This window comes from Scatophagus argus, chromosome 3 (assembly GCF_020382885.2).
Source record: "Scatophagus argus isolate fScaArg1 chromosome 3, fScaArg1.pri, whole genome shotgun sequence".
Classification (NCBI taxonomy): domain Eukaryota; kingdom Metazoa; phylum Chordata; class Actinopteri; family Scatophagidae; genus Scatophagus; species Scatophagus argus.
The window spans coordinates 28,042,764-28,065,143 of record NC_058495.1 but is presented as its reverse complement, the minus strand read 5'-3'; the positions used below and the strand labels follow the sequence as shown (position 1 = coordinate 28,065,143).

Sequence of the window (22,380 nt, the reverse complement as noted above, 5' to 3'; positions counted from 1 at the left end):
TCTACCCCGAGAAGAAAATTTAGCCCTTAAAGAATTAATTAACAGCAAAAACATCATAATAAAACCAGCGGACAAGGGAAGTGTAGTTGTGGTAATGTACCTGGAACAATACCTATGGGAGGGATTTAGACACCTACAGGATAAAAAATATTACTCAAAACTGGCCAAACCCATGTATATAGAAACTTTCACTCAAATCAATACAATTTTTCTAGAATTATATGAAAGAAAATACATTAATGCTAAACAAAGAAATTATTTAATTGGTGATTTGGAACCCAGACCCAGAAGATTTTATTTACTCCCTAAAATCCATAAAAATCTGGCTGATTGGAGAAAACCGTTTAAAATCCCCCCAGGTTGCCCCATAATGTCTGACTGTAACAGGGAGACCTACAGATCTGCTAAGTTTATTGATTATTATTTAAACCCATTATCAACAAAACATGACAGTTACATTAAGGACACGTATGATTTTATAGATAAAGTAAAAAAATTAAATATTCCCATTAATTCATGTCTGTTTACAATTGACGTGGATAGTTTGTATACCAATATTGAAACACAGGAAGGGATTCAAGCGGTCAGAAACACATTTCTTAAGTTTAGAGACATAAGAAGGCCAGACAATGATTTATTAAAATTGCTGGAAATTAATTTGACCCGCAATGATTTTGAATTTAATGGTAAATATTTTCTGCAAATAAAAGGCACTGCCATGAGTAAAGAATTTGCTCCAGCGTATGCTGATATATTCATGGCTGAATGGGAAACAGCTGCACTGGCAAAATGTACAAAGAGACCCCTACATTATTATAGATATCTAGACTATATCTGGGGTATCTGGACCTATGCGAAAGCAGAATTTAATACATTCTTAAATATCCTAAACAGTTATAATCACTCTATAAAATTAAAAGCCACAATTAATCACAATTCAGTCATTATTTTTATACAACCACATTTAAAGGAATAAAGTTTGCAAAACACAGTTCGTTAGATATTAAAGTTTACTTCAAGGCAAGGATACACATGCACTCTTGCATAGAAACAGTTTTCACCCTAAACACACATTCACAGGTCTAATAAAATCACAGTTATTAAGATTTTATAGGAGTTGCACACAGGAGGCAGATTTTAAACAGCCCACAAAAACCCTGTTCTCTGCTTTGTCCAGCAGGGGGTACTCTAGGACTTTATATAGAAGCAACCTTATCCTAACCCCAACCAGAATATAATCTGTGGTTTGTCTCTAATCGTTAAACACATTTAATTTAATTTAATCCGATCCAGAGAACCTAACTCCTAATCCTAACCAAAGCTAATTCTTCTCCTTTCTTCTCTTTTTTCCTCCCCTTGTCATCACCTTTTTCTATCTCTCTTCTTTCCCCTTTCCAGTTAGTGGTGTGTGAGGGGCGGGGCTGACCCACTCTGGGGATGCTGGATGGAGTGTGCATGGACCCCGCAGCCCTTTCCTTTTTCTGGGGGGTGGCGGGGTCCCAAAAACCTCTCTTTCCTAATTTCTAACCGTAACCTTTCCTGCTGTGCACAAACACACTTCCAATTCAGTGCAGAAAAACAGCATCCATTCAGATCATATATAAAACATGCATGTTCAAGTACTGCATAGACAGAATTTAAAATAGATTGTCAGGGTGCTCACTGTATCTGAGTATACACAGAGTAACAGATACATGTGCCTATTCCCCAGAATAAACAAAAGCACATTCAAGATCTCATACTGGATGTACAACATTCAGTTAGCAGAAAATAGCTCTGAGAGGCAGGAAGAATGCTGCATCCTGAAGATAACATCAAAATGCACAACAATTGGATTCTCAGCATGCACAGGAAATGCAGCTGCTGTAGGAAATTCTATAATGTTTGATTTTCAGGAATGGCATCACTGTTGCTGACATATTGAAAATGGCCATGTTAACTGCATTTGAGCACTAAGTATCACTGATGTGGGGGGCACGGTGGTCTGGTGGTTAGCACAGTTGCCTCACAGCAAGAGGGTTCTAGGTTTGAATCCCAGTGTGGGTCCTTCTGTGTGGAGTTTGCTCTCACAATCCCAAAAACATGCACATTAAGTTTATTGGCTACTCAACTTTGCCCCAAGGTGTGAGTGTGTGTGTGGTTGTCTGTTTTTGTGCGTCAGCTTTGCGATTGACTGGCCACCTCTCATCCGCAGTTGGCTGGGATAGGCTCTCTCCCATCCCCCTAATCCTGACAGAAAAGCGGAATAGAAAATGGATGGATGGTATCACTGATGTGACCAAGGCAGAAAGAGTCTCTTGATTGGTTATACTTGTGCAATCTAATCCAGTTGAATACAATGAACTGAACTGTCTTGACCTGTCCAAATAACCGGGTAGATAAAAATTTCCAATTTCTGGTCTTTAACAGTGTCTGCCTACTGTTTGCTGCTCAGCAAATAGTGCACAGTAGCTTTTCACCACTTTTACTGTTGGTGGTGGACCCATTATGCAGACACAGATATGAGGACATGGTGAACAAAAACTATCACCCCTCCCCCACTAGTAATTCTCAGAGACAAAATTAAAGGAAAGGACACCAGCTTTGAAAGGTGGGAACAGACATAATTTGGGATACCTCTGACGTTAAGGGGGTATTTGTGAACAGGTTTTGGTATAGAAATGTTTGCAGGACCTGGCAATCCTGGAGCTGGTTTTGGTCCAGAGCGATAAGTTCAAAATCTTCTGGTGGGTGTTTGTTTCTTTTCTGTCTCAGCTTTGGGACTTCTGGACCACAGTGTGCTGGACACTCCATTGTATACATTTCTGTCCTTGGTGTTTTTATTCTGTCAGTGTTTATACTGTAACCTGTGACCAGCCTCTGGGTTGGATTTCCTGACAGGAAAAAATACTGTGCAGTGGCCAAGTGGGGAATAGTGATTCCTAATGCTGAATTGTCTGATACACAGACAGAAAACATTCTCTGACCCACTAGAAACCACAACACAATATTACCATCACTTATTCAAGCTAACGTTCTCTTTGTGAATCATCACTGGCTGAAACCAATTCACTGTCAGAATTAACTGTAGTGCCAGTGACTACAATGTGATCTGTGGAGGACAAGGTAGCATTAACAATTAAATCTTTGTCTTTTATTCTCCTAGTAAAGTGGCAGTTACGTCTGAATATTTTGTTGTACCTGCCCAGTGTCCACTGCTTTTTTAAATCCTTTAAATTGCCTGAGTTTTTGTTTCTTTTCTGGTTAACTGTAGTGAGGTTACACAAAGGAAGACCCTTTTCAATCACAGGACATATGTTACTGTGGTTTTCTTAAACCATACCAAAATAAACATCAGTGGCTCGTAAAGTACCAATCTGTTACATTAAGCTAAAATCAGACCACCTACCACATTTACTTGATGCCTGACACTAAGTTCAGCTGAAGCTGATGTCATTGTCATTACCTCTGCAGATATTTGGTCATAAGCCGAAGTATTGGACACAATAAAATGTTGACCTGATGATGAAACTTGATGAAAAAATTGTCACCATGGTGTAAGTCAGGGGAACATTAAGTTCTGTTCTGAAATGATAATGGCAATCCATGAAATTTCATAATTGAATAGGGGAACAAATACCTTGAACATGTCAGCACATTAATCAAAGGTCTATACTACTCTAGTATACTCTATAAGACTGAACCACGTCTTATGCCACATGTCTGCCCCTCGCTTCAGAGCGTACAATTAGGTGTGAGACCCTGGCCTCAGCTTGTTACATTAGAACTCTGCACAAGCTTCCTCTACACACTGACAAAGCCTTAACATCCACATTCCAAAATTCTTCAGTCAAGAACCCATCCTTCTTATATCACTAAGTTTTCCTCCATCTATACTGAACTACTGCAAATATATTTTATTGCTTTTTCTTGGTATCTTGTTCTTGTCGAAATATTTCAGTCTGGCCAGTGTGGCTCTATGGACAACCTATACTCAAATCCCCAATCATTAGGAATTATCTTTGTTATGATGTTATCCAGTTTTCTTTTTTGAGTCATTAGAAATCATAGGGATCATGACATTCTTTGGAAATAAAGATGAATTTATTAACTTGTTAAAATTCAAAATGTTCCATCTTTACATAACCCTAAAATTTCAACAATGATCAGCTTGAAGAACTAAGCTGTTGTTTAATTTTCCAATGAAGATGATGATCTTTGCTGTGACAAATCATCTACAACTAACAGTTCTTAACTTCAACTTTGTGTTTTATTAAATCCTGAAGTGTTGATCTTACAAATTAAGACAAACTTAACAGAAAGTTCACATTCTGAAGTAAACATAGCATAAAATAAAACAATAACCCAAATTCCTGACAGTTAATTATATACATCACAATATAAATTAGTCATATGACATATGAATGCCTGCCATCATCTGGCTGATTGTATTAATGACAAAAAACTGAAATGAGCAGTAAACAAAAACACACACAAAATGAGAACACATATAATCAAAATAATTGATCACTATCACTCATTATTGCTTAAGTGACAACAGCTCAAGTTGACTTTCCATGTCTCTCCCACTGCTGCTGCTCGCTAATGAAGAGTTATTTAGCTGTGGAATGATGGAAAAAAAACACAATCACAAATTAACCAAAAGAAAGCATGATGTCAATATTTCTTTTAGTATCTACTGAATCTGATCTGATTTGATTAAAAGTATGTCATAAAAAAATGGAAATTTTAAGCGGGTGACAGCAGTGTGTAATTCAAAGGCTTCTTTTCTTTTTATCAATTACTGCAAACAGCATCGTCTCAATGTTGTCTTGTCCCATTTCTGTTTACAACGTTTTCCAACTGCATCAATTTAAAATGTCAAAAAGCCCTTCAGTTTCTTTATCTACATCTAACTTCTAAAGAGAAACAGCACCAGAAACTTTGTCACATGGCACCAGCTTCTGCTTTAAACAAACCTTGCTCCCTGTAGTGAGAGCAACTTCAAATAGTCATCTGAATTACTGGAGATGTTATATTGCAAATTTCCCCACTGTCGGGCTAATAAAGGATTATCTTACAGTGTATGAAAATGTGACTGTAAACCTTAAGGCAGGATGAACAAGGCACAAGGTTTATGCATTAGAATACAGCACTGTTACAGGTTCAAAATGAAACAAAACCGCAAGAATCAAAAGAAAGAAAAGGATGACTAAATCAGTCTCTACCCACATTTACAGAAACCCTGTGCAAACCCCAAAGAAGCATTTATTTTACTTTGTAGTTTTTGACTTTGACATCAAAAACTAACTGAAGTAATTGAAATAAATACATTTTGTTAAGTTTTTTTAAACAGTTTGTTTAAACGTGTACTTATTTGGTCAAAACTGTAAAAAGCATAAATGCACATTTGATATATTTTATTTTATTTATTAATTTTTTTTCAAACATTTTTTGGACTGTTGGTTCTAGTGGTTTGACTGGTGCGGCCTCTGAGTGGGCGTTCTGATGATGTTAACTGTGGTTTAGTCCCATCTGGGATATGAGCACCACTTGTGCTCTCATGATTCAAATAAAACAACTTCAGAACTGTAGAACTTGTCACTGTCACCCTGTCTGAATCATGAATTATGACAGCTAGACACTGGGAAAGTTTTACATTTATTAATCCCTGGTGGAAATAAAAGTTCACAACCTAAAAGTTAATCCTGTTTCCCGGAAGTGTCTTTTTTAACTGCCAAAAGGATTTTTTCTTTTGTTATACTACTGTGAGTGACTGGACTGGAGTCAGTTCTCATCCATGATCTGAACTCATGAATGAAAACTAACATAGAAGCAATTTCATTTCTATAGGGTTAGGGTAAACTACAGAAAAGCAACATGTGGTGGAAATTACTGCTAATGTTAAACTTAAAGCCAACCTTTCTTTCACTTTGAATGAAAACAAACTTAACAGCACAGTGGGTCATCAGAGGCTCACAGTTTAAAGTGACAGATGTCGAAGAACATCTGGCAGAAAACTTGAACATACTTTATGTCAATGTACACGTTAACAGGACAAAACAAATGCATGAGAAATTCAAGGACAGACAACAGCTATTGATCATGTGACCCATGACCAGTTCATCATAGTTTATAATAAGAGCTGTGAGATTACGGCTGTTTGAAAGAGAAGAGTGTATAACACAGATCTACCTGTTTGTTAGTGTTTAGAGACTGTGGTCTGCTGTGTTGTTCATACACTTACACCTTATTGTGGAGTCATTAGGCTTCATGATCACAGAAAGTTTCTTTACCACACAGATATTTCTGTCCATGTTTTCATACTATCTCCTTCTCACATCATCTCCTTTTTTTAATCGATTAATGTTTTTTTTCATGCATCATTTTACAGCCTGCTGCAGGCCCCTTTTACGTTTTGGTAACTATGGCCCCACAGCCTCAGAAACCTACTGTACCTGGAAAGGCTCCTCACCTGAAAAAAGAGGCAATCTGGTTTCAGGAATCACTGAGGAAAACCCTGTAAACATGGTGAAAGAGCCAGTGTGGCTGTAATGGCTTCATTTCCGACTGGCATCACTAAATTGTGAAGGAAGACAAACGACTGAGCAATTTAAAAAGACAACCAGGAGACTTTTCCTCATGGACTGTTAAAATGCAATAAGGTCCAGAGAAAGAAAAAAACAGCTTTGGAAGTTAGACATAAAATTTTACCAGAAGACGTCAATCTGAGCTCCCAGTTTAATTTGTGGTCTTGAGCTCAAAGCGGCTGTACACCTGCTTCGATTTCATTTTGTTGTATTGGTTCACCAGGTCCAGCTTGCTGTGGCCCAGCGTCATGCGTTTCTGGTCCTGCCGGCTCATCACCACTGCTGGAGAGGGTGGAGGTGGTGGGCTCTGCTGGCTCTCCGGCTCAGTTTGAGAGAGGTCCGGTCCTCCCCAAGGTGTGCTGCCATGAGGGGATGGAGACCTACGGAAGTTGTAGGTCTCTTTGTCTTTGCTGGAGGGGGGCAGGAATAGGTCTGTGAATTTGTTCAGGAACTGATTGGAGGAAGTCTTCTGTTTGGAAGTGAGTTTGATGTCATTGACTGGGGAAGTTGTCTGGGCCTTGGGGTTTTGGTTTAAGTTGGGAGTGCCGGAAACAAGCCCAGGGCTGTGGAAAATGCTTGGTTTGTGATCGTACAACCCCAATGCCTGAAACTTGGAGGAGGTGCCACCTATATTCGACCGCATTATGTCTGCTGGGTTGGGCTTGTTCCACTCGATGCCCAATGGCTGACCATAGTGGGGCGGTGGTCGTTCCATAGCTGGGCTGTGATTGGCTCCTCCATTAGCAGAGACCCGTGGTCCTGGTGTGATGTGACCCTGAGGCATCGGGGTTTGTCCTCCTGCTCGGTCTCCACCTCTCCTCTCAGGGCTAAGATGAGAGTTGTTGCTGTGCTCCTTCTTGTCATGACCTTGATTGACCTTGTAGACCGTGTTTGAGGTCATCCCAGGTGCAACCTTCACACTGGACACACTGCTACTCGATTGGCTGCTGGAGTTTTCAGAGCACACCCTCTCCCGCTGCCTGCTGGAGGATGGAGGTGAAGTAAAGATTATCATACCATGTATTTAAAAAAAGAAAAAGAAAAAAAAAACCTGTTAATGGAGATTATACATAAAGTGACGATATTGACTGTAATTTATACTGTATAAATATTAACAAAATGAAGAAACAAAACTGCTTTTCACAGAGTACAAATCAAGAAACCTTGGCTGATAAAATCAAACATTATCAGCAAGTCTTTTTCCAATATGGACACACGGAATATATTTTTAATGTGTTTATTGTGGTATAATTCTATTTCCGTCCATGCCTTCTTTTTGCTGGATTTTATTTAACTGTAGTTAAATTGTTGTTTTAATTTAGTTTTTGCTGCTAACTTATTTAACATCCATGTCCTGCAGCCTGTTGAAATTTGAACTCCTCATCTGTTTGGGCTCTAAGTGAAAGAGATGGGCTTTTTCACACATTTTCTGATATTTTCAGGACAAAATTATTAATCTGATATTCGAAAAAGCAAGTAATCTCTTTACAGAGACCTATACCAGGCCTCTCTAAGAACACGGATGCACATTACAGATTCAAGTCTGAGGAGAAAGTAATATTTTGGAAATGGTGAGCCTTGAAAAAGTAACCAAACATCTTTGTCCATACCTGTCAGAGAGTAAATCCAGGCCCATGACTGGGCCGGGACCCACACCCAAGCCGGGGGCCATCATGAGTTGGTACGATGGGTAGTAGGACATCCCTTCCTCCTCCATGCTGGAGAAGCAGTTGATGATCTGCGAGTCGGCGTACAGGCAGCGGAATTCCCGGTCAAAGCTGTCGGCAATGCGACCTGAGAAATGCATCACCATGTTGCTGTGCACCTGAGCCGACAGCCAGGTGAAACTAGAGAGGAGACACAAAGGACAGCATGAAACCACTGTACATTAAAGAACCTGGGTGACTTAAACAGAATTGTGTTCTGGAAATACTGAGCTTATTTTGCACAGCAGCTTTCTGTTATATACTGCATACGAAATGTCTGGAATTTCGTTATTTACTAATCAAGAAGGTTAATGTGGATGAAGCCTTAAAATTATGAAACGCAAATGGTGACTTTGACCCCATCAGGTAAAGATTATCTCCCTCCACCTGCACCCGATGAGCTGACTCATCAGACAACAGAAACATTGAAGACACTCAGCTGAGCGGCAGAAATCATGTTTTCAGTGCTGAATAGAGTAGATGACCATTCAAATGTCTGAGCTCGCATGAATGCAACGAATTAGCCAGCAGGCCTGAGACAAAGTGGCCAATACAGGAAGGGAAATATTTCCATTATCCAACCAGGATGAGACTTGTCAGCTTGCAGGATGTGCAATGATAACACAGTATATGTATTAATACTATCAATCATAACAAAACTAATGTGGTTGGTGACCAGTCCAGGGTAAACCCCGCCTCTCGCCCGCAGTCAGCTGGGACAGGCTGACGGATAAAGTGGGTACAGAAAATGGATGGATGGATAACAAAACTTAAGAATTTCAAAATCAGTTCATGAGGGATTTCACCTTCATGTTACTACAGATCTGAAATTTCTGATGAAGAAATGAATGGGACTTTGTCCTAACTGGGTCATTCTAACACACAGCAGGTTCTGTTCTTCATCTTCAGAATCAGAATCAGAATCAGATCAGAATCAGCTTTATTTGCCAAGTATGTGTGACCATACAAGGAATTTGACTCCGGATTTTTCTCTGTCCTGTGCACCATACAAAATACAAAATACCAATAATAATAATAAAAAGAAGAATAAAATATTTACAAGAGAAATATATATATATATATCTATATATATATATATATATATATATATATATATATATATATATATATATACATGTAGTGCAAACAGTGGAATGAGGTAGTGCAAACAGTGTGATGGTTCACACAATGGCAGGTGGTTTACGGGGAGATCAGGGAGACAGCCTGGGGGAAGAAACTGTTTTTGTGTCTGGTAGTCTTGGCATACAGAGCTCTGTAACGCCTACCAGAGGGAAGCAGATCAAATAGTTTGTGTGCAGGGTGAGAGGGGTCTGCAGTGATGCTTCCTGCCCGTTTTTTGACCCTGGACTGGTATAAGTCCTGAATGGAGGGCAGGTCGGCCCCGATGATTTTTTCTGCAGACCTGATTGTCCGTTGCAGTCTGTTTCTGTCCTGTTTGGTGGCCGATCCAAACCAGACAGTGATGGAAGTGCAGAGAACAGACTGGACGATGGTCAGCAGCTCCTGAGGCAGGTTGAACTTTTTCAGCTGTCGCAGAAAATACAACCTCTGCTGGGCCTTTTTCCTGATTAGGTCTACATGGGACTTCCACTTGAGATCCCGGGCGATTGTAGTTCCCAGGAACTTAAAGGAGTCCACAGTAGACACTGTGTTGTTGAGAATGGTGAGAGGAGGTAAGGTGGGTGGGTTCTTCCTAAAGTCCACTGTCATCTCCACAGTCTTGAGCGGGTTAAGCTCCAGGTTGTTCTGACCACACCAGAGGACCAGCTGGTCTACTTCACGTCTGTAGGCAGCCTCATCACCATCCTTGATGAGGCCAACTACTGTTGTGTCGTCCGCAAACTTAAGTAGTTTTACGGACGGGTCCCCTGAGGAGCAGTCGTTAGTGTATAGGGAGAAGAGCAGCGGGGAAAGAACACACCCCTGGGGGGCGCCGGTACTGATGGTTCTGGTGCTGGAGGTGATGCTCCCCAGCCTCACCTGCTGCCTCCTGTCAGTGAGGAAGTTGTAGATCCACTGAGAGGTGGAGGTCGGCACTGTGAGCTGTGAGAGCTTCTGGCGGAGGATTTCTGGGATGATGGTGTTGAATGCAGAGCTGAAGTCCACAAACAGGATCCTGGCATATGTCCCTGGGGTGTCAAGGTGATGGAGGATGAAGTGCAGTCCCATGTTGACTGCGTCATCCACCGACCGGTTTGCCCGGTAGGCAAACTGCAGGGGGTCAAGCCGGGGGCCTGTGATGAACTTCAGGTGGTTCAGCACCAGCCTCTCAAAGGATTTCATGACCACAGATGTCAGGGCGACGGGTCTGTAGTCATTCAACCCCGTGATGGTGGGTTTTTTGGGGACTGGGATGATGGTTCAGCCAGTTTGTAGCCTTCACACTAACTTGTCCTTGAGTCTCTACTCTGCAGCTTTTTCAGTTTTTACTATGTAAATGTTTTTAGTCTGCAAACACAATTTCACTTGTCTAAAATGTTGAAAAACTCAGATTAATTGATTTCAACAACCACATGAAAACTATGAAAGGGCCTTTAATAATCTCTGCAGAGACAACATCACATGAAGCATAAAACCAAATCAGTAAATATTTTGTTTTTTGAACTGAAATCATTTTGAAGCCACTGAAGGCTGAGGCACTAAGTGTGTTTTCCATCAGTTAAGAACCTGCAGGGCAACTTTTCATCAGTGATAAGTCACTCACTGCTCAGATATGTTGAACACAATCCAGCTGAAGTTAAATTCCTGATGGGAGCACACCTTCACTGCACAAACCATAAACATTGTTTTCATGAAGACAAGTCGTCTGACGGGCTGCAGTAAGGTGGTGCCTGATATCTATCATCACTTTCCAGGTTTACCATATACAATTACAAGTCATATACAATTACACAGTGGTCAGATCTTCCATGTTCCCCTTCAGTCATATCTCTGTCATCTGCTCAGTTTTATCATAAAATCAATATTATTATTATTATCATTGTTACTGTTTACCTGAAATTATTGGGGCCCACGGGAGCACCTTTAGTAAAACTTTACTTTCTTTATAAACATTCCTATAAACCATTTCTTAGACATGAATATGGTGCTTCTAACTGCTAAACAGTAAGGCCTAGAATAAAGTAGGACTGTCATGTATGTGGAATATGAAGAAATGTTGTATTTTGTTTTGGATTAACAGTTAAAAATGACCAGTGAATGAGCATTTCTTGGAAAAATAAAGTCATCAGCTTTCATTGTGTAGTAGCTGGCACTCCCTGGCTGTCAGTGTAATGGAGGAGGAGGTGCGGTCAGGTGATAAGAAGCACCTGGTACCTGTCTGGTCCTCACACTTCATTCTTGAGAATGTTTGATGGCTGTCAACCTGCGTGCCTGAGCCTCCCCACTGCCACACACCTCAAACCACAAGTAAAGTTAAAAACTTCCTGTGTGTTAAATCTGAGACACCTCTGAACAGTCAGGAGAAAACAACCAGAAAGCTAGACCTGAGTGGACACAAATTAATAACAAAGAAGAAGAAAGTATGAATTCAGGTGTGGTTGGTGACACGTTTAATTCAAATAAATGATACAATTAAGTATGAACTACTGCTTGATTTAGTGAGTACGGACACCAACACTCATAAACTCTGACAGCTGCTCTCCAGTGAACTCTGAACTGGGATCAGCTGAGGTCTGACATTCAAGCAGACTCTCACTGAAGTCCTTTCTGTTCCAACGCACACCTCACAGAAGCCATTTTCTTTTGTTATCCTGATGGTCCAAACTGTATTTTTACCACCTCAGTCTGTTCTGTGCACATATTATCTACTTCCTTCCAAAAGGATTTGTTGGCTGTTAACGAAGAAGAAGCTTTATTGGCAGTATATATATTTTTACATACACACACGGAGTTTTTTCGTCGTATTAACCCTCCTTAGTTTAACACACATGCAACACATAGCAAAGAGTACATGCAGTGAAACACACACAGAAGCAGTGGGCTGCCACTGAGTTAGGGTTAGGAGCATTTTCTCATTAATCAGTCCACCATGCTCAAATTTTTCCTGCCCATCCAGTGGGGGAATCGAACAGGTGACCCTCTGATCACAAGCCGCTTCTCCAACCTCTAGACCACGGCCGCCCCCCGTAGGATAATTTTTACCCAGTCTAAACAAAGAAAAGCAACTTTGTGAAATGTAAACAAGAAACCTGCTTTCTCTAATCAGGGTGGAAGATCAGTAAAATATATTTTACATGATTTCCCCTGGAGAACGACAATTTGTTGAATATGTGAAGCCGGTTATTTGGCTGTTAACCTATGCATGTTCAGGGGAAAAGTATTCAGGCAGGGAAAGTATAGCTGTGACAAGACAGCAGCGGAGATTTAATTTCCTGTGGCAGTTCATTGAATTGAAATAATTTTATTGTGCTTCTAAAACAGGGTTAGGGTTAGGCACTTGTACCAGCGTTAAACAGTCCCACATGTCTCTACATGCAGTTCTGTGAACTCATGTTGTGATATCAGTCACAAGAAGGCACAAATGGGCTCCATGAATCTCCAGAAGCTCACACATCAGACTCAAGGGGAGCTTCAGATGTCAAACAGAAGCTATGAAGGGATTTCAACCTTCTGTACATGAGGAGACGCACCAACCAGTCGGCCCCGCGTCATCCCAATGTGTAAGGTGCTTCATGAAGTTTAACAGCACTAAAAACAACACTAAACTTCTGCCTTTAGTAAGTGTTACCACTGGGTGATCACCACAGCACCGAACCAAACATCAATACATCCGCTGTTCAAATGTGATAGCACTGTTTGTGCAACAGCTTCACTGGGACATTACACACTCACAGGGTGTGTATACACACTTCCTGAGGAAATAAAGAGAAAACAGTAGAACAAGATGAAGCTGAGGATGACTGTTGTCATTCTTCCTTAGATCTTTATGTTTGTTGTTGTTGGTTCCAGCTGCTCAGTGTTTGAGAATTGAACTCTTTTTTTTAGTTGATAGTCGTTGTGTATACATGCAACAGAAAAGGTAGCGTGAACATGCCTCATCAGGCTCATTTCACGACTTCATCACATTCTATTGCATCACCAACGCAGCGGGTCAAGGCAGATAACTGCCCACATTGAGTTGGGGTCTGCGCTGGGGTTTCTGCCTTTTAAAAGGCAGTTTTTCCTCTCCACCGTGGCCAAGTTCTTGCCCATGGGGGTTTTATTGGGTCTCTCTAAAAATCAAATTAAAGAGTTTGGGCTAGACCTGCTCTAACTGGGAAGTATCATGAGACAACTGTTGTTGTGATTTAACACTATATAAATACATTGAATTGAACTTAATTATTTGACAACGAAAATAGTTGAAAATCTAGCAACACCAGATGAGATCTAATACTTTCATCATCAGAACTGAAATCAAACCCAGTATCAGTAAGAAAAGTATTTTCTGGAAATAATGAGATAATAAGTTCAATAGAAATAAACTATACTGCTTCAAGTCCGTTCTGTTCCTGTACAATGAAATCTGCACTCAGTTAGCTCAGTAAATGTCTCTCTGCTGTCCCTATTGTTCAGAGTCTCACCTGTCACCACTGTGGCTGTAATTATCACTCAAGTATTTTGATAAATGTTTCACACACCAGCAGCAGCAGTGTGGTCACTTTGCAGCACAACACAAGCTTTGTTCCACATCAATACTGAGGGTGGCTCAGCTGACTTCCTCCTGAAACCTGCTGATAGTCCTACTTATCTGGAGTGATGCAAAGTAAATGTCCACAGGCGTCTTTTTATACGAGCTGCTCACTTTGTGTTCACTTTATGTCCGCCGACATGTCATCTCATAGCTGACATTAGTTTCCAGACCTGCAGTTATGCCTTTACTACCGAGTTGTCTTTTAAAGAGCACATCCAGACATTCAATGTTAGTACTATTAGTATTAGTATTACACTTTTATTAAGTAGTGGGACTTGGAAAAGATGGACCGTGTCAAATTCTGCTCATAAAAACTCATAAGGTTGGTATTCATCAACTGTAACTGTCGATATGTGTTGTGTATTAATGTGTGTGTTAGTTTGGTCACATGTTGGACACGAGGCCAAAGTCACTGAGCACATGTCTACTGTACGACAGCTCAGTCATTTAATATTTTTATTACACCAGGTCCTTGAGTAACAACCCTCGTTCTGAGATTTGTCTTTCTGAACGACCAAAGATCTCCAGAGAACATTTCATGATAAGAGTTAATCATTTAAAAACCACATTAATGTTAGAGAGGAGATGAAAGAAAAATAGTGGAATGTAAAATTACATGACTGATGATTGTTAGCTTGAGAGTGTGTGTGTGTAAGTGTGAGTGTGAGTATCTCACCTGTAGGACCCAGCGATCACCTCCTCACAGTCAATGATCATGAACTTCTCCAGGACCTGACCGGTGAATTTCTTGCCGCTCTTGGTGCAGTATGTGTCGCCGCACACGCTGCGAATACGCATGTTCTGCATACAAACACACATGGTAAATACACGTGCAGAATCATAGAAGACACACAGCATTTCAGTGAAGCATAATGAGGAAAGACGGGTTCTGATAAAAATAACGACTGTGATGAAAAGCATTCTGTTTTAATCCAGGCAACAAATGAATCAAACAAGCAAAAAATGAAAACTGCTGGTCCTACAAAGCTCAGAACCATCACAACCATCTAGTGAAAACATTCAGCAGCATCAGCAGCTGAAGCATTAGTTCCTCTAACTGCATCAAGTACATTTTAATCATTTAGCTTGGATTGATTTCATATTTACCTCTAAACTTGTTCCGATCAAGGCATCTTAATATTAAGTAGACTTTGTTTTAGTATGACAGTGAGCTCCAGGCAACCCAGGCTCACAGAATTTGGTGAAAATATTTGCAAGTGTTATTTAAAAATGCAAATCAGCTCCAGCTGCATCCCAAGTTTTATCATTTTTTGACACGGAAGGTGGAAACAAAACGAGAAACAGTTAGTACACAGGAAATTAATGAGGTTGGAACTGAGTATGTGAAAGTCAGTATGACAAACACATTTTGCTTTCTAATCCAGCAGAGTTTTCTGCAAGATAAAATACTTTCAGTAAAGGTTTCTCTTCTACAGCCATACTGGTGTGTGCGCTTTTATTTGCTTCCTTTCAGGAAGTTTTAGTTTCACTTTATTTTGACGCTTTGTTAAAGTCAACATGCAGATTCATAAAACATGTGATGGATGATTCATCACTTAACATACAGTCCTCAGCCACGGGCACCATAAAAATAACACATCTTCCCCGCACAGGACAGACTTCAGTGCGTTAGCACACATCTGCGAACTCACACTCAACAAAGTAAATGATGAAGCATCCACCCTAAGCCCACTATGAGGCTACAATCTCCAAGTTTCTCTGTTCCATCACTCCAGTGTTATGCTAGCAGCTGGGCTCAGCAGAAGTTTGAGCTAAATGCTAACCTGCTAACATGCTCACAGTAACAATGCTGTTTCAGGATTAGCACAGGACATAAAGTAGGCTACTGCTGGGGCAGATGGGAATGTCATGATGCAATTTTGCTGGAATTTACTCATACAACAAAGACATTCACATAAAGTATCTAAAGTTTAGTTTGGAAGTTGAGATTTGCAAGTTTTGTAAGTAGGTTCCAGCTACTTACAAAAGACTGTTTTAACACCTCCTTCATAGCATCATCTTATTTCTCTGTCACTTCTGACCTTCAGCTTTAAGGTTTTTTTAATTAGTTCATAGATCTTTGCTGACTGAAGTGTCAGTAAATTGTGAATTTAGTCAGGGTGAAGACTGTATTTCTGTCTTTGTGTTCTTGGTCTCTCGACATGTGAACAGATATGTCTGTTGAAGTACAACTTGCGCGATGTTCAGTACTTACACTGAGGTGTGAATTCTGAATGTCGAGTACGGAGCACATTTCAGTGAAGTAATGGAGGTTCTTCTCATCCAGTAGGATGTAGACAGGGACCCGGCGCTTGTTGGACGCCTCCATAAGATCACACAGCAGGTCCACGTCTGTAAAAATGTCCATCACCAAAGCTATCACCTGGAGCAGCAGGGAGACATCAGAGACATCAACAGGACGAAAATGTCATCCAAGTAGTTCCACACAAACACTGGCTGGATTAAAGAGAGACGTTTTGTCTAAAACCTGAAAACAGAACATTTCCGGCTTTTCCAGAAAATAGTCATAAAGGCAGCATGCAGCAGAAGAATTCATGAATTAGTTAAATAATTTAAGTAATTTTAAAATAATATTAATACGGTTTATTTGTAAAGTACCTTTCACAAAACAAATGTGTGCTAATCAAAGTGCTTTACAACAAAGAAATTAGACCCACCAGGAGCTTCAGCTAAGAATGACAGAGTGAACATAAAAACAGGGAGAGAGAAGACCATAACTGATTCAAAATGGAAAACTTGATGTAAAACTTTGTTACCGAGGATTTTTGACAGAATACTTTAAAAATATAATTACAGCTCCAAAAGAAAAATCATCTAGTTCTCCTCTAGTGGAACAGAACCTGACACACGGACAGTATTTCAGTTAGTCTGAATCAATATGAAATTGCAGTGTAAAACAGTCAGACTGCACAACATGAGCACAATCCTGCAGCAGCTGATGTTTGACTTCAGTGGCCCGAATTCTCAAATGTGTCTGACAGCACAACATGGTTGTGCAAATGCACGCACACTCACACACACGAATAGACATGTCCAGGGCCACAGGCACTTATGTGTGCAAATGAACAACCAACACCTAAAATGATTGAAAGTGCCTCAGACAGGTTTAGAAGTGTGTGAACAAATATTTCTCAGAGCATTTATCAGCTGATTATCAGTTGGTGTATGCAGGCAGTCTTTATCACTGAACAAAGCCAGATTCTTTCAAACATTTGACGGTACAGCTCCGGTCTTCTTGGAAAAGTTGGGTCTGTTGAGTTGGGTCTGCACCTGATCTAGGTGGAAAGGGTTAGGAGATCACATGTTGTAATCAGAGATTACATAAATAAAACTGATTTAAAACTGACTTGAGTAACGATGGCCGCACGACTGGGTCCTGAAGGCCATTACTGAAGCCATCAACAAGCACCTTGCCTTCAGACAGTCCTGTTGCTGCAGCTGACAGCCACCTGTGCAGACTGCTTTAAAAGAGACTCCAGGTATGCAGAACTTGTTATGAACTGCCAGTAGGCTGCTTCAACAGCTTTGCTAACAAATATCTGTCAACTGAACTGCAGTCAGTTTCATTTGATCTTAAAGCTGGTGATGCTGCACAAACATGTGAGAAAGAGATCAGCATTATGGCTATAAAATCAGATCTGCTGTATTTCTACATGTTGCTGTGTTTCTTGCACAGATTTGACAGTTTTTGTTCATTGTAGATTCAACTGTTTTCATTTTTAGAACCAAATGACTCAGTCATCATGCATATAAAACAAGTCTATTTACACATGGAGAAGGAGGAAGTGTCTGTGGAGACTCAGATGACTCATGTGCAATATGTGCTTTTCTGTCTGCCAATAAACCAAATGTGCTTGTTATTTAGATAGTATGTTGTCAGTTTTATGAACTCATAATTTAAAGTCATAAGTCATTAACTAACAGTATTTAAAGTGCTGATAACCAATGAATAACCTGAAATGTATTCTACAATAGTTGCTTTCATTTTACTTTTACATAACACGTTAGTGGACAGGTACAGAGCCAGGAGTTCACGGGGTCCTGCTGTCCCTCTATTGACATCTCAAGTGAGACAGTCCATCAGACACAAAATGACTACAGAGAATCACAACAAAGAAACAAAAACAAGCACAAAGACACAAAATTTCTATACAGAGACACAAAGCACGACAAAGAGACACAAAATAACAACAAGGAAGGAAGGACAAATCAACCATAAAGACAAAAAAAACAATTACATAGACACAAAATGGTGCTCGTTGTCTCATACCCTGTGGTCATTCCTAACTTTTAAACCTGAAACTTCTCTGATCTAAAAAGAGGTCAGCAGTTCAGTGAGTGTCAGGAAGCTGTGGGCCCAGCTGACTGGACAGATCAGCCCTGATCAAGCACGACAGCAGGAGGGCGAGGACAGACAAGCTCACGCCTGCTGCATTTGTTTGTAAGCAAACCAAGCAGAAACCACTGGAGGGAAAAGAACTCACAGTGGAACGATGAAAATCAAAAACTGACAGCAGCACACCTCATGAGTTCTTTATCCTATTTTCCAGGAAACCAAATCATCATGATGTTATTTTAGCTCATTTCAGGCTGCAGGATTTTCAGTTTTTTCTCATTTTTATTGGTTTCATGTCTATTGCTTGTGTGCATTAGTCTCAGACTGTTTTATTGTCTTATTATCAGAGGGTTAGGGTTAGAATTGTTAGTGTGTGCGCAGAGTAGGCTTCGAGCTTCTACAACACACTGGTCTGAAGGGCATATTGGATCCCAATTAGCTCTAAACTAGTCAGGATACCACAAAATCCTCTCATACAGATGTTTGTTAAACAGGATGAAATGGGAGAAGCGTTCCCTTTCACCAGATAAATGTGAAAACGAACTGCACAGATATCAAATTGGGGTAAACTGCACTATAAAGTTGGCTAATAAGAAGAAAAACATAATTTTAATGGTGGAGAAGCATTAATAGTTCTGTGTCTGCTCAAAAGTGTCCTTGTGATTCATAAATAATGATGAGAATAATCTAATCCAATCTTCTAATCATTTTTCAAAAACCTCCTTTTCCCAGTTGGTTAAAAATAAACTGGAGTCTTAAGTGTTGAAATCAGGGCTGAAGGAGCAGAAGTGACCTTAAACTGAGAGTAAACTTCATTTACATACGCAGCATTTAACTGCTCTGTTATCTCATTACCCCATTATTATCTCATTTAATTGACTGAATGATATGTTGTAGACTTGAAATGTCTAAATGTCTGTCAGCTGAGGAGTCCTGAAACTCCTGGAAGTTTCATATATTTCACTAGCATAGTCTCACACTTGCCAACGGCCTCTTATTGCATTTAAATGACGCTAAAATAAATCGCTCTGGTGTTTCACTCGGTCCCTCTTACCTTCTTGGCCTTGTTGATCAAGGACCGGATGAGGTCTTTGACGTTGTGGGACTTATCCCTCTGGAAGTAGATCTGCGTCTCCGACGGTCCGTATCTGGACGGGCTTGAGTCTGGCCAGCCGAGCTCCAGCATCGGCGGCTCCTCGTCAGACATCATGGGGAAGTAAGTCCCGGAGGTGAGCTCGGACACGTCGTCTCCGTCACCGAAGTCCCGGTCGTTGGGGCCGCTGCCGTTGATGTCGGAGCTGCACGTCTTTGCAGCATGCTTGGTGATGTAGCGGACCTCCAGCGGGGACAGAAAGTTGAGCTCCCGCTCCTCGGTCAGGACTCTGCGATACTCTTTCTCTCCGTGCTCCAGCAGAGCGTCCGTCGCTAGTCGGGCGGCCTCGTTGTGGCTCAGCTCCAACGTGGATACCTGTCGCCACGGGTTCTTTACCTCCTCCAGGCGGGAGGCGAGCTTTCCCAGGGGCTTCCTGCCGGATGTGGCCGGCCGCAGGCCGTCTGAGCTGATCATAGTGGTTTCGTGGTCAGCAGAGCTGGGATTAGGTCTTCAAGCCGCCGGTTGTTTAAAACCCGCACACAAAGTCTCGTCTAAAACTAATCAATTAATCGATTCCCTAATTCGATGTCGGTGCAGGAACATGATTGCAAAGACGGAAAAAAAATGTATGCGCAACTCAAACTGTCGCCTTAGTGTCGGAATATTCCACGAGGCCTATGACACATTCGATCAATAACCAATAATCAGGTCCAAACTCCTCTGGGCTCACTGCAGAAGTCCGACAACAACACACTCAGTCGGTGATATCTGTTAAGTTTCTCTGTCGGTTACAGTCCAGATGTCTAGAAGTCGGTCCCCCTCCGAGGCACTGAAATGGTCCTCTCTTCTCCAATTCCCGGTCATGTCAGACCGGATCCGAGTCCCTGGAGCCTCGACCTCACTGTGTGCTTGCTGTTCACCTGTTGCTACCTATCCTGCCATTGGTCTCCAACGGGAAAAAGCTCCTCCCCCGCTTGGTTGTCAAGCTGACCAGTTCACAACGGACATTCTACTGTCGGTTAGAAATTTCACAATAAAGTCCCAGGGAGAGGGAAAGACGAGATGCACTGAAACCCTACTAAACAATAATTCAGTATTTATTCATCAGTAGAAACTTTATTTTCCTTCATGTTTGTTTGTATATCTGCCTGTAGACATATTTCACAGCTTTTGCATCATTAAAACATTGTTATGAAATGTTTCAAACCCATCAGATAGTGTGTTCCCCCCCACTTTATTTTTTCATAACAGTTAGTTGTGTTTTGGTCTTTGGTCCAATTGATAGGAGGTCTGAAAATGTGACCAGGGTCAAAGTTGAAGAGACAAAATGTTTTTCAGGAAATTTGTTATATCAGAGGGTTTACTGCCTCCAGATGTTCCATCTTCTCATTCAAATAAATACAGAAGTGTCAGCACCAGAACTTAAATTAAGGTATAATGCAGATAATGTTCGATCTTACCCTTTTCCTCTATAATGCATAGTATCAGTTAATATATCAGTCATGTGTCTATCCATATAACATGTTACACATTACAACAGGTTTACTTTATTTCTCTACCTGCTGGTCTTTCATGCTGTTATTTTGAAAGCAGTACTGTCTAACTTCTTGTCTTGCTCATGCTGTCTCATGCTGTGGCAGTTTGCCCTCTCAGCTTCTTATAACAGAATCATCTGATTTGAGTCTGTCCACCGATTCAAATCAGATGATTTTTTTGATGAATTTTGTTTAATTTACTGAGGGCAATATGAACGTGGACAGAAAAATGAGCACTTGTGAAAAGCAATCTATCTATCTATCTATCTATCTGTCACTTTTCCTTCCTTGCCTCTCTTATTACAGAAGCTTCTTGAAGTGTCACAAAACATATCAATATCAAAAGCAACAGAATTATAATCTCAAATAAAACATGAAGGTAATATTTATTGAAGATAATATGTCAGTATAAGGTCTTCCAGTGATCTGCTCACAGGATGTGTGAAATGGGAGAAACTCTGTGTCCGGGTCTATGTTACATGTAGGCCACAACCACATCTCACCTAAAAGCTCTTTTTAGTCCTGGACATTCACCACAGACTACAGCATAAAGAAAAGGATGTTCCACCACAGAATAGCATTTTCTGTTCTTTAAAGAGGGAGATATAGAATATTGGTAATTATACGTTAAATGACATGACTATACCACGCACGCACGCATGCACACACACACAGGAATTATGTAATTATTGATTATGTTACTAATAACTTGAGGGACTCTAGTGTGAATAGTATTTTTCTTTTCTGTACTGTGTACAGCAGCAGGTATTCGTTTCCTGTGTATTTATTCTTTTTGAATGCTCATCCTTCCCTTATCCTTGCATGTTTTGCACCCTCCTGTTTGCTGCTGAAACACTGTAATTTCCCAGTTATGGGACTAAAAAAGGATTATCTTATCTTATTATCTTATCTTAATTATGTGGCAGACACACAGATCAGTCTTCAGACTTGTATTATCATTATTTTGTTGCTCGACAGTTTTCAGACTTTATGGTCTAATAAAACAGAGAAAATCTGAAGGAGACAGATTCATCATCTCTGCTCCCCTGGGCAACAGGACAGAATTAATAGAATTAACACAGAGTGTTTCTGATCTTGGCTGTCCTAAATGGTTTCTGTGTTAATGGGGAGTGTCAAACAGTCACAACACTTCACACAACCTTTCAAAAACAGAAAAATTCTGGTTAAGACAGAAAAGAAGCTTCTATATAGGTCTGACTCTACTTTTTAAGTGGAGGAGGAAGGTCCGTAAATGGGCTGTAAACATCCGTGAGGAGCTTGTGTGAATGTGAGATCAAATATTTACCCAACAGGGTGAGGTCTCGGCATCTGCGATGGTGAGCTCCTGTTTGACATCATCACTCTGCAGTATTTGAATAAGTTAATACTAAAGGCCACTTTGCTAAGACTCACACTAATTGTAAA

At 40.6% G+C, this 22,380-nt stretch overlaps 1 protein-coding gene across 4 annotated transcripts; it reads right to left on the bottom strand.

Moving 5' to 3' along the window:
• Nucleotides 1–4,230: 4,230 nt before the first annotated feature.
• On the bottom strand, nt 4,231–20,527 carry fam83c (family with sequence similarity 83 member C). Of its 4 annotated transcripts, XR_006843063.1 has the most exons (7): nt 19,382–20,522; nt 16,186–16,353; nt 14,647–14,771; nt 8,180–8,416; nt 6,694–7,552; nt 6,455–6,558; nt 4,231–4,600 (listed from the first exon to the last, which is right to left on the bottom strand). XR_006843063.1 is itself a non-coding variant. In XM_046385249.1 (6 exons), the coding sequence occupies exons 1-5, from the start codon at nt 19,892–19,894 to the stop codon at nt 6,721–6,723; spliced, it is 1,875 nt and encodes a 624-aa protein (XP_046241205.1). In that variant the 5' UTR covers nt 19,895–20,519; the 3' UTR covers nt 4,231–4,600; nt 6,694–6,720. The 4 variants fall into 4 exon arrangements, 1 of the variants encoding a protein (XP_046241205.1); XR_006843064.1 differs by having other exon boundaries at nt 6,455–7,549; nt 19,382–20,527; XR_006843062.1 differs by having other exon boundaries at nt 6,455–7,552; nt 19,382–20,518.
• Between the last annotated feature and the right edge of the window lie 1,853 nt (nt 20,528–22,380).